Source organism: Mercurialis annua, linkage group LG4 (assembly GCF_937616625.2).
Source record: "Mercurialis annua linkage group LG4, ddMerAnnu1.2, whole genome shotgun sequence".
Classification (NCBI taxonomy): Eukaryota; Viridiplantae; Streptophyta; class Magnoliopsida; order Malpighiales; family Euphorbiaceae; genus Mercurialis; species Mercurialis annua.
Genome location: NC_065573.1, coordinates 29,417,378 through 29,434,448, shown reverse-complemented (window position 1 = coordinate 29,434,448; position 17,071 = coordinate 29,417,378). Strand labels below are relative to the sequence as shown.

The 17,071-nt window shown below is 31.1% G+C and overlaps 3 protein-coding genes across 4 annotated transcripts; all 3 read left to right on the top strand.

Annotated features, from left to right (window-relative positions):
• Nucleotides 1-1,427: 1,427 nt before the first annotated feature.
• Nucleotides 1,428-4,507, top strand: LOC126676848 (3-dehydroquinate synthase, chloroplastic). The gene is made up of 8 exons (XM_050371157.2): nucleotides 1,428-1,948; nucleotides 2,040-2,190; nucleotides 2,303-2,470; nucleotides 2,582-2,808; nucleotides 3,054-3,177; nucleotides 3,672-3,734; nucleotides 3,827-3,970; nucleotides 4,056-4,507. The coding sequence occupies exons 1-8, from the start codon at nucleotides 1,602-1,604 to the stop codon at nucleotides 4,185-4,187; spliced, it is 1,356 nt and encodes a 451-aa protein (XP_050227114.1). The 5' UTR covers nucleotides 1,428-1,601; the 3' UTR covers nucleotides 4,188-4,507.
• Nucleotides 4,508-6,937: 2,430 nt separating this feature from the next.
• Nucleotides 6,938-7,834, top strand: LOC126676853 (pectinesterase inhibitor 4-like). Its single transcript, XM_050371164.2, has one exon. The coding sequence runs from the start codon at nucleotides 7,059-7,061 to the stop codon at nucleotides 7,695-7,697; it is 639 nt and encodes a 212-aa protein (XP_050227121.1). The 5' UTR covers nucleotides 6,938-7,058; the 3' UTR covers nucleotides 7,698-7,834.
• Nucleotides 7,835-9,189: 1,355 nt separating this feature from the next.
• LOC126676854 (rac-like GTP-binding protein RHO1) lies at nucleotides 9,190-12,377 on the top strand. 2 transcript variants are annotated; one of them, XM_050371166.2, is made up of 8 exons: nucleotides 9,190-9,346; nucleotides 9,440-9,752; nucleotides 10,261-10,348; nucleotides 10,432-10,541; nucleotides 10,653-10,716; nucleotides 11,503-11,567; nucleotides 11,685-11,750; nucleotides 11,845-12,377. In XM_050371166.2, exons 2-8 carry the CDS (start codon nucleotides 9,654-9,656, stop codon nucleotides 11,944-11,946), a joined length of 594 nt encoding a protein of 197 aa, XP_050227123.1. In that variant the 5' UTR covers nucleotides 9,190-9,346; nucleotides 9,440-9,653; the 3' UTR covers nucleotides 11,947-12,377. The 2 variants fall into 2 exon arrangements, with proteins under 2 accessions (XP_050227123.1, XP_050227122.1); XM_050371165.2 differs by having other exon boundaries at nucleotides 9,190-9,752.
• Nucleotides 12,378-17,071: the final 4,694 nt, after the last annotated feature.

Sequence of the window (17,071 nt, the reverse complement as noted above, 5' to 3'; positions counted from 1 at the left end):
CAACTCGACACAATTCAATATGATATAATTCAAATTGTCCAATTCAATTTGAAACGTAATTCGACACAAAGAAAGTATGCGCTAATAATAAAAAAAATAGTTTAAAGCAGTATCTTGAAATCAAATCTTGTGTTGCCACTAGCTCACAGTTCAAGTGGTTTAACCGCAGGTTGAATTGATTGAATAAATATTTTTTTAAAAATTTAAAATTGAACTCGGTTCATGGCCCAATTACTGGTTGGATAGATTCAATAACTAGTTCTGCCCCTGGTCAATTCAAATTGTCCAATTCAATATGACGAGTATACTTACAAATATATTTTTATTTAAAATTGCTATAAATTCAATTTTTCGTACCAATTTTATTGGGGTCTTCGTACTCGGCACGTTTTAGACCGCTGCAAACACAATTATTAGTAGAATAAATTTGAAAAAGAAAAGAATCAACAAAAATAGCTACTCATTTTTGCGTATCAAACAAATATCTCATGTTTTATTATTTTATTACTTTGGTACCGGTTCATTTCAAGTAATTTAATTTTATTTACTTTCATTTTGATGTCAATTCAACTCATTTCATTTAATTTTACATAATTTTCAATGAATTCAGCATAAACTGTAAATATAACACCATGTTCTGTAAATATGACACCACTTTCACCTAAAATAGAAAAATAAATGCTTTCAGAGTTTATAGTAATAGTTTTGAATTATTTTAAAACAATGTGTTTGAGTTTCTGGTTAGGATTTCATCAAAATAACTTCCTTTTTTGGATAAGCTGTGGAGATATAAAATACTAAAAGTAAATAATAATAACTAGTGGTTAAAAAAATTATAAAAGGTTAAAAAAGTAAATGATTTTTAATTAAATAATTAATTAAAATAAAAAAGGTTTTCTATCCGGATAGATTCTATCCGGATAGCATCACCCTTTTAGAAATAGTTAATATCTAAAAACTTAATGTCTTAAAAAAACTCGATCTTTCATCCTCTTTTCAATCCTACCCTGACGTTGAAAAATTGTCAATTTTACCCATTTTGCATTTTTCATTTCAATTGTACCCTTAAGCATAAAATTGACCTTTATATATTCGATAAAAATTCAATAATTTCTTTTTAAAAATGATCAATTTAATATAAAAAGTTAATCTAATGCAAAAAGGGTCAATTTAGAGAATTTTTGTCAAATAAAAAATGATCAATTTTATGCTTTAGGGTACAATTGAAATGAAAAAATACAAAATAGGGTAGAATTGACAAATTTGCAACGTCAGGATAGGATTGAAAAAGGAATGGAAGGTCGGGTTTTTTTTTAAGACATTAAGCCATGTCTAAAATACCAAAAAAAAGAAATGAACCATTTGGTTGAGCCGGGTCACCAGCAATTAATAAAATGAATCCGGATCTGCAGGTGCGGGTCAAGTAGAACGTCCATCAACGTTCACCACTAGCCTTTCCTTCACCTACCCCCATCTTTCTCCTTTCTTCCCTTCTTCAAACCAAACATGCTTACCAACTCCATAACTTTCCGCGACAACCATTTTAATTTCAACCCTAAATTTACAATCCCTCTCCCTTCGTCGCTAATTATCAGCTCTCCATGGCATCCACTTCCAACCCATTCTCCCTCTCTCTCTCTACTGCAAACGCCAACACTTCCTCTTTCAACCCTAAAAGCTTGACCCATTTCTACCTTCGGTTCAACAACCCAAATTCCATATCGCTCCAATCTCAACGGGTCCGCCTTCCGGGTTTGAATTTGAACCGGATTAAGACATCGAAATTCAAGCTCTTTGCTAGCTCTTCTGCTCAGGTTATGGATCAATCAGTTGGTGAGGAAGCAACCTCTAAACCAGCTCCTACAATTGTTGAAGTCCACTTGGGTGATCGGAGTTACCCGATTTATATTGGATCCGGACTTCTTAATCAACCCGAATTGCTTCAAAGGTAAATGAATTGTTCCTTCTTTTTGCTTGATTTTTGTCATTGCATATTATGATTCAGTTGCTGTGTTTTTCTGTTTGATTTTTGTAATTAGACATGTACATGGGAAGAAAGTGCTTGTGGTAACTAATACAACAGTAGCACCATTGTATCTTGATAAAGTGGTTGATGCATTAACCAGAGACAACCCGAATGTTTCTGTTGAGAGTGTTGTTTTGCCTGATGGTGAGAAGTACAAGAACATGGTATGTGAGTGTTGTAGAATCTGATCTTTTAATGTTTAGTTTTTGTGTTGTGGTTATGTTTTATGCTACTCGGATAGAACTGGTGATATGTTTGATTGTTGCGTTTTGATAGGAAGTTCTAACGAAGATATTTGATAAAGCTATTGAATCGAGACTGGATAGAAGGTGTACATTTGTTGCTCTCGGAGGTGGTGTTATTGGTGATATGTGTGGTTATGCAGCTGCTTCCTATCTTCGTGGTGTTAACTTCATCCAAATTCCTACTACTGTTATGGCACAGGTGATGCAGATATCCGTTTGGCTTTTAGCTATCTTCTTTTCAGCCCTTTTGTGAATTTTGATAATTCATCTAAGGTGTTTTCTTACATGGAAATTGTTGATTTTGTTTCAGGTGGATTCTTCTGTTGGAGGGAAAACTGGGATAAATCATCCCCTTGGAAAGAACCTAATTGGAGCATTTTACCAGCCTCAGTGTGTGCTCGTAGACACTGACACGCTAAACACATTGCCAGATAGGGAACTGGCATCCGGTCTTGCCGAGGTTGTAAAGTATGGGCTTATCAGAGATCCTGAATTTTTTGAATGGCAGGAGAAGAATATGCAAAAATTAATGTTAAGGTATTAGCTATTTGTCAAAAAGAAACTTGATTTTTATTGTAGAGTGTAGACCCAGCAAATTGAAGTATTGTTTTTCCTAGTTGAACACTTATTGAAGATAAAATCATCTTGCTGTATACGCTCTTTAACATGATCGTCTTGCCTTCACAATGAAAAATGAACATAATATCATCTTTTACAGCGTCGCCATTCTCATGGATAATTCAGTTTCTCAAATGTTTTATTTTGGGATTTGCACGTTCCAGGGATCCCAGCGCATTGGCGTATGCCATAAAGCGGTCTTGTGAGAATAAAGCTGAGGTTGTATCATTGGATGAGAAGGAAAGTGGACTGAGGGCAACATTGAACTTGGGTCACACTTTTGGTCATGTAAGCATTTTACTATTTGGATTGACAGTGTGTGTGAGAGAGATAAGGGTGAATTTTACTGCTTTGCTTATACTTGTCAATGTTATTAATGTATATATAGGCTTGCATTGTATTCTTTTTCATTATTAATAATGTCAAAACTAAGGAACAGAGGGATTCGGTAGTACACAGTGGTCAAGTAATGTTTCAACTCTTAAAGCAGTCACGTGCATGCATATTATGTAATTATCTTAATTAAGACTCACCGATGATGTGCTCATTGATTACTGTCTTTCTTATTTTTCAGTGCATACGCTTCACAATATTATTTTTGACTTGTCAACTAACTTATTGAGTTGTTCTCCTCCAGTTGATATTTATTGCTTTTGTATCAGCATTGTGATTATTTGAATTTTGTTTGAGCTTGCTAGTGTACAAGACATGTGTTACCCTAATTAATCATTCTTCATTTGGAAATGAGTTATTGACTGCTATTTTTCACATGTGCATGTCAGGCCATAGAGACTGGTCTTGGATACGGTGAATGGCTCCATGGAGAAGCTGTTGCAGCCGGAATGGTATTTCATCTGCTTAATCATGTGTTCTTGTTATTCCTTTAGACCATCTGTAATGTGGCGATCCTGCTTGTTTGGTATTTGATGATGTTCAGGTCATGGCTGTTGACATGTCATACCGCCTTGGTTGGATTGATGATTCTATTGTGAAGCGAGTTGACAAAATTTTAAGACAGGCAAACGTCCCCACGTCCCCACCGGAAAGCATGACTGTGGAAATGTTCAAGTCTGTCATGGCGGTAAGAGATATAACTGCTGCTACTCTTGAAAACACAATATATTTTCTCTCAACATTGAGGTGTTTGTATTTTCATGTTGTGGCAGGTTGATAAGAAGGTAGCTGATGGATTGCTAAGGCTTATCTTACTGAAAGGACCTCTTGGTAACTGTGTATTCACTGGTGATTATGATAGAAAAGCCCTTGATGACACACTCCGGGCGTTTTGCAAGTCATGATTCCTTTGTAAGCAATTTTAGTTCCAAACTGCATTCAATTGTTGTATCACTCATCTGATTTTGTAATATGATCTTCCTAGTATTCATCACGTTGGTCATTGTAGCCTGCCTATATTTATAAAGTTGTAAGTTTAGCAATTATATCACGACTCACGTCTAGGCAGGCTACTAATGCATCACTTTGGTCATCATAGCCTGCCTATATTTATGAAGTTGTAAGTTCAGCAATTATTTCACGACCCAAGTCTAGTTAGCTGCTATGAGATAGTACTTTGTATTTGAAAGAGTTATCCTGAAATGAGACAGTGATTTGGATTAAATTTTTTATTTTCTTACTTGTAAATTACGGCTAACGGGATTGATGAGGTTTTGGTGGATTGTTGACAATGTTCTTGTGTATATTTTGTTGAACACGAAACAAGTTCTTATACAGATAATTGCTGTAGGAAGACAGTGTCGATAGAATTCTGCAGGCAGAGTTCTCTGCACAAAGATGCAGAACTAAGTGGATCGAATGAGCGATTATTTTTTGGTCGTTCTCCTACCTGTTTTTGGTATTCTTTTTATTCCTCCCATGCGGTTTTCATTTTGCAGTCAGCAATCATTTGTCTTCTCTTTTGTCCCTTTTCTTTCCTTTTATTTAATATGATTCTGCCATTGTTTGTGCAAATGCCATTCTGAAAAGAACATGGTTTGGGCTGAGACTGCCTTGTAGCCAGAAATCTCGCAGAGAGTTTGCGCAAGGGAATAAAATATTAATGAAGCAATAGTATAGTTGCAGTTTTTATACACTATGAGATGTATGAATGCTAATTCTGGATTCTTACTGTCAATTTTGCAATATCAGGCAATATCAACAATTGAATATTGTTTTGCAACATAATGAATTCAACCTGTAAAAATTAACTTTCACGCCTAATGCACTAACCTAAAATGGTTAATTCAAGTTAATTTATTTATTGCATTATAAGTATCATAAAATTCTCAAACCATCCTCACATTTTCGTTGCAATGGGTCTCAAGATTCATCAGTATTCCTTTCTCATCTAGACATGACACACGAAGCTAGTTTTAGTACCAGTTGTAATAACTTAAATTCAACTAGTCCAAATTATTTTTCAAGTCTAGTCTAATCCATTGCTCCAAAATAAATATACTAATATAATTTATTAGTTGATTTTTTAGCATTAATATATTAAATTGATTTATTAAATTAATAAATTTAAGCTGGGTTGGTTTTAAAATAAATTTTTGGAATCTAGCTTGAACAATTATCCAAATAACTAATAATTAATTTAATTATCATAAGAATAGCATGTAAATTAATTTATAGTAGTGGTTAACATATAAAATAATATCAGAAATTGTATATTATAACACCTCAATATTAATTAAAAAAATTGTCATAAAATGAACCTGGCATTATTGATTTGTATTAATATTTAAATCGGTTTTGTTTGGTTTGGTTTGATTCAATTAGTTTAAGATTTTATAAATCCCTAACTAAACCAATAATTATATAATTTATTTTCCAAATCAAACATAAATCATTAATTATTTCCATCATGATTTTTAGTTTGATTTGATCGACTCATTTTGAATCCATTGATTAGAATTATCTGCATACAGTCCTAAAGATAGCATACATAAAATCAAACCAAAATATTTTGGAAACAAGTCATATAATTAAAGTTGAAGAAACCTTAATGTATAATCATTTTAGATGTAATATCGTTATTGCTGATATAAAATGTCATCATGAGCCGTCCATTTTAGGAGCTTGAGACATTACTATAGATGGAATGTTGTTTGCTTAGACTATACACTCAATTGGCTGCTGTAACATCTACACGCATTTTCTCCTGTTTTTTCCTTTTCACGCAGTCTCGCTTTCGCCTACGCCATATTAATGTTATCTTTTTATTTTTTTCAAATTACATAATGATTCCAAACCAAATTGATTCTTTATTGTTTTCAATAATTGTTAGTAATATTTTTATTAATTATAATTTGATTTTGGGAAGTGTTATTTTAATTTTAAATACATCTGACTCACTTAAAATTATTGTTTTTCCATGTAACGTCGACTATTGAAAGGTCACCTGTTATAATTAAATCGTATTAATTAGAGAAACATAAACATAAAAAAAATAACCATTGTCTGTGAATACAATCATCATTATATCCACTGTCTTTGTCCATATCTTCATCTGTTGTCTCAGGCGGCCACCAAAACACAACACAATTAACGGTGGTGAATCCATTTTTTTTTATAAAATGGATAATATTATAAAATTACTTTATATAATTTATTGTAATTTTATAAAGGTCGATAGAATTAAAATTTGAACATATATTATTGATAAATATAAGGTGGTCATTAAGCGATCATCATATATATATTCTACGTAAACAATAAAAGATCATCATTCAATGATTGTCACGTGAGTAAAATCACGTATAACTGATATACATGATTTATTTGTGAGAAATAATATAAAATAAGATACTCTAAATCAGTCGACAGTTAATAATGTTGAAAATTTAAATTTTTTTATCAAATAGTCGAAAATTTAATTAAATATAATAAAAGTGACATACAATTAAATTTTATAAATTATCGTCAATCCGTTTCTAAACTACATTGGTTCACATGTGTGAATTAGCATGCAAATTATTGAGTCACTATTGTCTGTATTCATCCTCCTTTACGTTTAATCATTCATATATATGCATATGATATGATCTCACGAAATCAAATCAAATTACATAACGCCTTTCATATATTGTTTTTCTTTATAATAAACTAATCAATACTTCTGCCTATAAATTAAAATTCTCCATGCACCCATCATTGCAAAACTAAAAGACATGGATTCTACAACTACAGCCTATCTTCTCAAATTTTCTATCATCTTTCTTCTATTCATATCATCCTCATCATCACCACCACCGTCTTCGACCCTGTCGTCATCCACCTTCACGGCGGCGGCCACCAAATCTCCGAACAGTATCTACAAAAAGTACCTGAAAACAGCCTGCAATTCTACCACATACCCAAAAATCTGCTACAGCTCCCTTTCCTCTTACATTTCCATAATCAAAACCAGTGACCTAAACCTCTGCAGCACTGCATTAAACGTATCATTAACAGTTGCATACAACGCATCTTCTTTAGTAACTCTTCTGTCGAATCGGACGGGACTGAGCAAGGCCGAAGCTGCAGTAATTAAAGATTGCGTAGAACAAATCGGAGATACCATCGATGAACTTAAACAATCATTTGATGCTTTTGGGAGTCTATATTTGAATAATTCTGATATAAGATTTCAGATATCGAATATTCAAACTTGGGTCAGTGCTGCTCTGACTAATGAAGATACATGTAGTGACGGTGTTGATGAAACTAAGGTGAGTTCGTCGGTTAAGAATATGTTGAAGAAGAGCATGTTGAATGTTGCAAGAATCACTAGCAATGCTTTGGCTCTTATTAATAAACTTTCTTTGTAGTTCTCTGAATTTGTATTTTAATCTCCTTAAACGAGTTTCGAGTTTGGATTGGATTGAATTGGTTGTGTAATTATAGAAGTTGTCATGTATGGATATGGTGTATTTGGTTGAAATGAATTTTATCAAGTTTTATGAAATTTATTTGTAATTAATTATTCATCTAAAATTTCATTTAGAAATTATATTTTTTAAGTTTTCTATAAAAAGTTATTTAAATTGCCGATGATATATTTAATTTAGATTATACTATGGCCCATAAATTTAAAATTATTTAAAAACTATTCTACTTTTAAAAAGTAATTATAATATTTTTCCATGATTTAGTAATTTCTCCGTTATTCTATATCTGCTTTTATTTATAAAAATAACTCTTTTAATTAAGGTTTCACTTATTGAAACATAATTTTTTTTTTCATATCCGCATCTCTTTTCTTCCTTGCAAATATTTGTAATTATCTCTTAATATCTTCTCAAATATCTCTTTAAGAAGCAAACGCCTGTCAGATGTACGAGCATAAGAAAATTGGTATTTTTTTTGTGGGTTTCTCGTTCTCTTTATGGTGTTTTTGCTACTGATTTCATACACAACGCATTAATTTATATTTTTATTGTATTTTTATGGTGTATTTATATTAAAAAAACATACAATACATTATAAATACACTGTAAAATACACCATGAAATACACTATAAAAACACTATAAAAAACACCAGTAGAAATTGATTTTAATCTATAAAAGGACATAAAATGTAAAAAGATAAAGGTATATTTTAAAATTAAAAAATTAAAAAAAATCGATAAGTAAAAGATATGAGATGGAAAGGGTCTAAAAATCAGGGACCGCAGTAAATAAATTTTAAAAACAGATTATCTGAAAAAATTTCTTCTAAAACTTAGTGTCTTTATAAAATCAATATATTATCTTCATAAATTATTAAAATAACATACTCCATCCATTGCATAAAGATAGATAAAATGACTATTTTGAGCGTCCTAAAATATAGACAATATTAATTTGAATACTCAACATAAAATACCAATATTAACTTCATTAATTTCAACCATTTTTATTATATTTAATAAATTATTATTATATAATTATCACTTTATACAATTCAAGAATTAATAACAAACTCATGTTTTTTAAAATACACAATAATTACTTTTTTATAATATAAATTAATAATATCTAAACTAAGATTATTATTAGAATTTTTTTTATTAACTTCCAATATAAATTATTATTAGAAGTTAATAAAATATAAATATTTTAATTATTATTTTTAATTTTTATATAAATTTTATTTTACTTGTTTTTATCGACGGAGGGAGTATATAATCTTTCAAAGAATAATTTTTTTTTTAAAATAGTGCTCCATTTCAAGATAGCACAATACCACCATTAAAAAAAATAAAGATAGCGCGAAAAAATACTGTAAAAAATAAAAAGAAAAGGTTCCATTTTCTTATTATTAAAATTAGTTTGTTTTGGGGAAAGAAAATAGAGGGAAAAAAGAAACAAAAGAATCGGAGGAGGTTAGTTGGAGAAGATTGGTTTAGGTGTAACGAACGCTTCAACGGCAAAATAAGCCGGCCAAGCACACAAAACTACCTCTCTCAATTTCCCCCTTAATTTTCTCTCTTTTCAGTTACCATCTCCTTCTTTCTTTCCTTTTCTTCTTCTTTTTTCTTTGGTTAGGGTTTCGCTCTCACTTTATTCTCTTCGCTTCTCGATGAACAGATGGCGTATTGAACAACACCAAGCAAAATCCAAGCTCAACCAGTGTCCGCATTGGCGTTCTGATTGTTTCTTCTTTTGATCAATTTTACTGTCCTCAGGTGAAAGATCTGAGGGTTTCTTTTTTCTTTTCATTTTCCTTTTTAGGTTAAATCAAATATTGATCAAGAATCTTTAGTTAGAAAAGTTTTTGGAAAAAAAATAAATAAAAAGAGAAATGAGCGCGTCGAGGTTTATCAAGTGCGTGACGGTGGGTGATGGTGCCGTTGGTAAAACCTGTCTCTTGATTTCTTACACCAGCAATACATTTCCCACGGTAATTTTTTCTCTTCTTTTATTTTAAATGCAAAATCAGCTTATGGAGAATTTTTGTATATTAGCAGTTATTGATTGATTGTTCAATTTAAATAATCTCGATGTTTAATTTGATTGCTTGATTTGGAAATGTGTTTAATTTTTTCCTTTTTATTATTTGTTCTGTCCGTATGATTTGTCTTATGTTCCTTAATTTTGGTAGGAGATTGAGAATGTGGCATTTGCTGGTGGTTTTTGAAAAAATTAAGGCAACACAACTGCAAATTGAAAGCAAAACCTAATGTGTTTTATGTATTAGTTTCACATTTGCAATTGGCTGTTTCGCGTAGTTTTTGAATTTATCGATTTGTTTATTAGGGCAAGTGTACAATTAATTTTATTTGTTCTGTTCTGTTCTGGAATTTAAATTTTATGTTTTCTTTTTTAATTGCTTGATTACATAAATATTGTTTTGCTGATTAATGTTCTGTGGCCTTAATTCATTTCTGTTCTTTTTCTGTGTGGAGCAGGATTATGTGCCAACTGTTTTTGACAATTTCAGTGCAAATGTGGTTGTCAATGGGGCCACTGTCAACCTGGGATTATGGGATACTGCTGGTAATTTCCAACACCTCTTGGTTTTGTTGATTTCTTTATGTAATCTTTGTAATGAGTGACTTTGTATGTTGCCATTTAAACAGGGCAAGAGGATTACAATAGATTAAGACCTTTAAGTTACCGTGGAGCTGATGTTTTCATACTGGCGTTTTCCCTCATAAGCAAGGCCAGTTACGAAAATGTTTCTAAGAAGGTTGAGATTACTTTGTTTGCATGATCATTTAGTAACCTTCATTTTACTATTAAGTGGCCTTTAGGAGATTAGAAAACTAATACAACATTTTGTATTTGGTGCCATTTCCAGTGGATTCCAGAGTTGAAGCATTATGCACCTGGTGTCCCAATTGTTCTTGTGGGAACAAAGCTTGGTAAATTTTCTTTTTTACTCTTGATATTTTTGTATTAAAAATGCTAGTCTTAACTTTAGGGAGCTATAGAAAAAGTGTAAATTGTGTTTACTATGTCTTCTCCGCTGCTATTTTGCATGATTCTCATTGTCAGAAATCAAAAGTGTTCTATAATTAGCTTTAGTCTGAGATCATCTGAAGGTTTAGTAATCTCATGCTCCATTTGCTTATTTTATTGCTCTTAAATAGTTTCTGAGTAGGCTATTCATTGTTCTACATTTAATAATCATTGCTGCGTACTTGCCATTAACATGGTGATGTCCCGTCTGCAGAGTAACTGATTTAGAATTGTTCATTCAGTCGTCCATTTTTTTATGTTGTCGACTGAGTGAGTTCTCATTGTCAATTTAAGATAGTTTGCTCCGAATTTTGAGGCTAAGTTGTGAAGACATTTCTGATCCGTGGGTATAATCCTGATCAAGTTGAAGCAAATGTGTTAAACTGCCTTAGAACAAAAAACTTTATAGGGTCTATAAACCTGTTCTGTAGATGCATCTATGTGTCAGAATTGCCTTGGTCACTCTGTTTTTGGATCCTGTTTGTCTACTGCAGCCTTGCAAATTTCTTACTAAAGTTTAGATTGTATAAGCTCTTTTACTTGTAACATGAAAGCATCAGCTGATAACTCTAGTTTATTATTGTCATTTCGTCACCTGCTTGTTTGGTCATGGGACCTTCTATTCAGGATGGAAGTTACAGCTGATCTTTTTGACATTATTCCTTTTCTTGTAATTTCCAATGAGTCAGATCTCCGGGATGACAAGCAATTCTTTATAGATCACCCTGGTGCTGTGCCTATCACTACAGCTCAGGTAAAGACATGTCTCGTGTTACCATAAATACTATTACTATCTGTGCTCTATTGGAAATAAACCTGAATTATTATGCCTTTTTTCTCTATAAAAACGAGTTCTTCCCTTATGTAACAGGGAGAGGAACTGAGGAAGCTGATCGGCGCACCTGCTTACATAGAATGCAGTTCTAAAACGCAGCAGGTTATTACAAACTTCACAGCATATTTGTTTTATTGTATGTTAATTGATGTCAGGTTATTTTCAACACGTATATTTGGGATCATTCTTTCTGTAGAATGTGAAGGCGGTGTTCGATGCAGCCATCAGAGTAGTCCTTCAACCACCAAAGCAGAAGAAAAAGAAGAGCAAAGCGCAAAAGGCGTGCTCCATATTGTGATTTGAAATGGGTACAAGGAGTTAACAGCCTCTGCTCTACCTCTATTCTCCGTTTTATCTTTCCGTTGCTCTTAGAGAAGCTCAATTATTGCCCTAACAGAGTAATTAGGATCCCTGTGAAGCATCAGGTGGTTTGGTATTGGTTTCTTGGATTATTGTGGATGTCTAATTGTTGGATTCTGTTTATGTAATTGCCCACCGTCTCTTACGTCCTCCCCGGTTTTGGTATGTTTTATGTATTAATAGACTGGTAATATCACAGTTAGGGAAAAAAACGACCTTTGCCTCGCATGGATTCTATCTTTTCTTTTCATCACTTCAAGAGCTTGGCTATGTTATGCTGTCAATTTCAAGCTCAGTTTATTAGCAACTTGCTAGTTTCTGATGCAAATTTATGTAGGTTTCTTTTATCAAATATATGTTATTTCTCCATTCCTTTCTCTTATAGCTTACTTTTAAATAAATAAGTGGTAATTTCTGCTGATATTAATGTCAAATTACTGTTTCCAGTGCATGTGTAAAACTACTTTAGATGTAATTCAAATTATTAATTTACAAATAAATTGAATTAATTCATATTATAGAATAAAAGCAAAAGTCTCGTTGCTTCATTTTTTTTTAAATGCATTCTAATTACTCAAATAATATACCCATGGGAGTTTTTAAGTGTTGAAGTTACCTCTTTGGCAAGCTTTTTTTTTTTTGTATCCATGAAATCTATATGATTTTTTTTTTTGCAAGTCAGCTAATTTCATCGTTATGGACATTGATAAACAAGAAGCTACCAAGTTCCAAATATTAGTATTTTACTAAATTCACTAATTATTATTCATTCAATTGGCACGAGAAAAGAGAGAAACAACAAATATATACTACTAAACAAGCTTAATATTTTAAAAAATGTTAACTTTCAATTTCTTTTCACTGATTATCTTTTTCTCTTTATATTTTATCTCTTTCGATGAAAAAAATGGCACGTGTGACATATCAGTCTTAAAAACGCATCAGAGCATCGGTCTTACGTGATTATATTTGCCTTATCAGTGCGTCAGTGCTTTAGCTTCTATAACGCGTCAACACAACAATGCATTATACCTTACTACCATAGAGATATATCTCAGATATATATTTGACACATCTATAATAAATCTCCAATACATTCATAAACAGTTTAGATACACTATCTTTCAACTATATATTAATTTATGAGATGTGTATGAATGTTTTTTTAGATGTATTTGAAATATTTTTGAGATTTGATTTTTTTATGTAAAATAATCAAATTGAACATTTTTATATCTTAAAAAAAATAAGTGTAAAAGTTATGATACATGCTAGGACGTCTTTGATATATAATAGGTTTAATTGCACGAAAAATCAAGTTTAGCATTTTTTTCATATTTATCATGAACTTTTAATTTTGACAAAAAAATTTAAAATTCATATTAAATATGTAAAAAAAACACTAAAGTTAGTAATATTTCGTGCAATTACGTCAAAACGTTGCATCTATTAGGTGGCAATGACCGTTCCCGATGATGTCCACATAATTAGCTTGCAGTCGAAAATTCAATTGATATTTTAATTGCAAAAATGCAAAAGTTCATCTCCAAAATTGGTAAAATTAAAAGTTCATATTAAATATGTAAAAAACGCTAAAGTTGGTGATTTTTTTACAATTAAACCAATATAATATTATGCATTTGCATAGCATGTGATACATATATATTGACTTGATATACTTGAAATATTTGGTCCATGTGATATAAATAATTCTCACACACGCTACCTCTAGATCTTACATGAATATTAATTATTTATAAGTCTGTTTTACATAACAAAGTTTAATAATAATTATTTATTTAAATATGCCATTATATTTTTATTTTTAAAAATTTATATGATATAATTTTTAATTAATAAAATCAAAAGTAAAATTAAACCAGTTGAAAGTCATAAATTTCTCATAAAATCGGTTTTATCTCCGGTCCGGTTCTAAAAGTATCACTGGCAAATCTCCCATGCTTGTATATAATCTGCACTCCATCTACATGCTACTACTCTATATTCAGCATCACACAAAAAATTAAAAACTTATATCAATTTTAAATGAGAAAACTTCTTCTTATAAAATTGGAGAATCGCAATATTCAAAACCATTTTAGATTTATTTGTTATAAGTACCACAAACTATACATGAAAACACTTATTTTGTGTCATTCCACATACAAAATGTATGCATGAATTCAATATAAAGCTATATGGTACGATTTAATACATAAATATAAACAAATTAATGAACAAATTCAAGAATTTAAGCTCACGGTTGCTATAAATTTTATATTAAGATATTAGAGAAAACTAAAATTATAAATATAACTAATTATCTTAAGAATGTTGTATATATATCTTTTAAATTTTTATCATATTAGTAATGTTTAAAAAGAGTTATAAGGAGACCCACAGTTTATGTAGTGATAAGGTTTTTAATCATCACAGTGAATTCAAAATCAGTAGAAATAGTTTGATTAATCAAAAATACTTATGATGAATAAGTTAAACTAAAAAACAATCCAGCAAAATGATAAGATCTTGCATGAAATAACAAACTCTTATCCGTTAGACATTCAAAATTCTGCACTAGATCAAATTGAAGTCCAGGTGCATTGATTGAATCAGTCAAGCAACACATCTTCCATCGACATGCAAAGTTGTTAGTTCGTTATTTTTATTAGTCAAGTATATCATTTTAGCTGGTAATGATTAATTCTTTTTTTTTAATATAACATTCAGTTTATTGTTAGTGCTCGCACTTCTATAATACAAAAAATAATGTTTCTCAATTTTTTTTTTTGGAGTTAAAGCTACTTGTTCTGAGTACTCTATTATTATATTTTTTTAATAGTGACTTTTCTATCGCTCAATGTTAGAAAATTTATTACTATGAAACTCACTCAAATCAATTATTTTTTATTTGATTAAAGAATTGATTACCATTTTTGAACAAAAAAGATTATCTTTTATGGCATGAACAAACATTAACTTAGTTCATTGTGCAATATTGTATAGTGACTAATTATGATTTATTCAATATACAAAATATTTTTCTCTCCCTTCTTTGTAAAAAAAGACTTTTCTTCATTTTCAACCTTTTAAGGGGAAGAAGGTGATTTTTCCGGCTTTAACCGGAAAATCATCTTCTTTTCGCCCATGGTACTATTTTATGGTTTTAATTTTTGATTCAATAAATCTAAGTTAGAAAGTTTATATTTCGACGCTGTCTTTTTTCTTCAAGATGTCTTTTTTCTTCAAGATTGAATAAAATTTGTAAGGACTTTTACTCCTTTTATGGTTTGATTTTTTAGATTTATCAAGACTCCTTCGTGTTTGTTCGAACTTTAAATTCAAGTTCTTGTAGATCTAAGAAATCAAGAGGTTTCCAGATCTAACTTTTAAGGTTTATTTGAAGATGATGATTGAAAAATATTAGATTTCAACGGATCGAACGAATTGTTCGTCAAATCGGATGAAATTGAAGCTTCCAATCAAATAAAACTCTGTTCATGATTGTGTTAAGTTATCGGGATTCATGACTAGATTTCTTTTATTTTTTGATTTAATCTTTTACTTGTATTCTAAATTGTTGTCTTTTATTTGATTGTTCAAATCTTAAATGATCATATAAATGAGTCTTGTTATATAACTTTCATCTTGTGTATTTTAATCTTCATCAATAGATCTAACTTTAGAAAGAAAAAGAAAACAAGCATTAGCTTTAGCAGAAAATCAAGAATTAATTGAACATCTCAACTCCGCAGATTCAGCTCGATCTTAATTCACCACTCCAAATCCAACTACAGCTGTAGAAATTTTGTACCAACATTGTAATAGCCATTCAAATCAAACTTGGCGTAAGTCTGATCGTCTTTTTCATGGTTAAATCATCGGCACACTCTCAGAAAAAGCTCTTGAACTTGTAGTTGACTTAGAAACGAGCTACTTTGTATGAGAAGTTTTAAAAGATTCATATGCTCAAGATTCACGAGAACATGAATTTACTCTACAACATAAAGTTACTTATCTTAGGAAGGATGAAGATAAAAACCATCACATATCACATTCGCACATTCAGAGCTTTGTGTGACAATCTTGATTCCAAGTGAATCTGAGTATTATGAGACCCGTCCGCTTAAAATAGAACTCATACAGATTCGTTTAAAGAGCAACGACCGGATTTCACGCAGATTGATAAATAGATCTTATACTGATATTCTAAAATATAGAATTTGAATAAAAATTAACCATCATATTGACATTCAAGGAGGTTCTAAAAGACCTAAATTTTCTAAAGGAACAAGAGATACTTTCCTACTCAAGATCGTATTCCTATTTGGATTGATCTGCTCAATAGAAATTTCTTTTCTATTTGGACTCTAAAAAGTATTGCTCATTGTTCACTATAAAAAAGACTTGAGGCATGCCTACGCATAGAGTAATTACGAATTACAGTTAACACTCTCTTAAACTATACCGAATTGAAGTGCTCATGAGATAACTATTATACGATCAGCTGTCTAATCTCTGTTTTGCAGGTTCAACCCATTGAGAAGACTTACTCCATCACAGATATTTACGACTTCTATCAATTACCGTCAATTTTAATTTTTTTATCTAACTTCTAAAAAGAGTTTGATTGGCCACAATTGATAAAAAATACAAATGTTCAGAGCAGAACTCAATAAGTTGTTATAGAGGAAAATTATACAACGCAAGTATTGCGATACATCACTTGTGTGATAAACTAATAATTAAACCCAACTGACCCACGATAAACTGCAGCGGCCGCCCGCCAAAATTTGTTAGGAGACCGGAGTTTTTCACCACGGGGACCCCTTTTCTATCGCAAACAGGAGTCCCATTCTTTTATGTCACCCCGTCTGATCAAAACCTCTGATTCCACCATTGCCCCTCACCGATTATCAAAAAAGAAAATCAATGTTTCCTTACTTGAGTTGGTCTCGTTATATGTTTCCTTCAGCTGTAGGATGTTCTTAACTTGGTCTCAAACATAATGGTGTTAAAAGTTGCAAATTTTTTTTGACATTTTAAAAATAATAAATCAACCT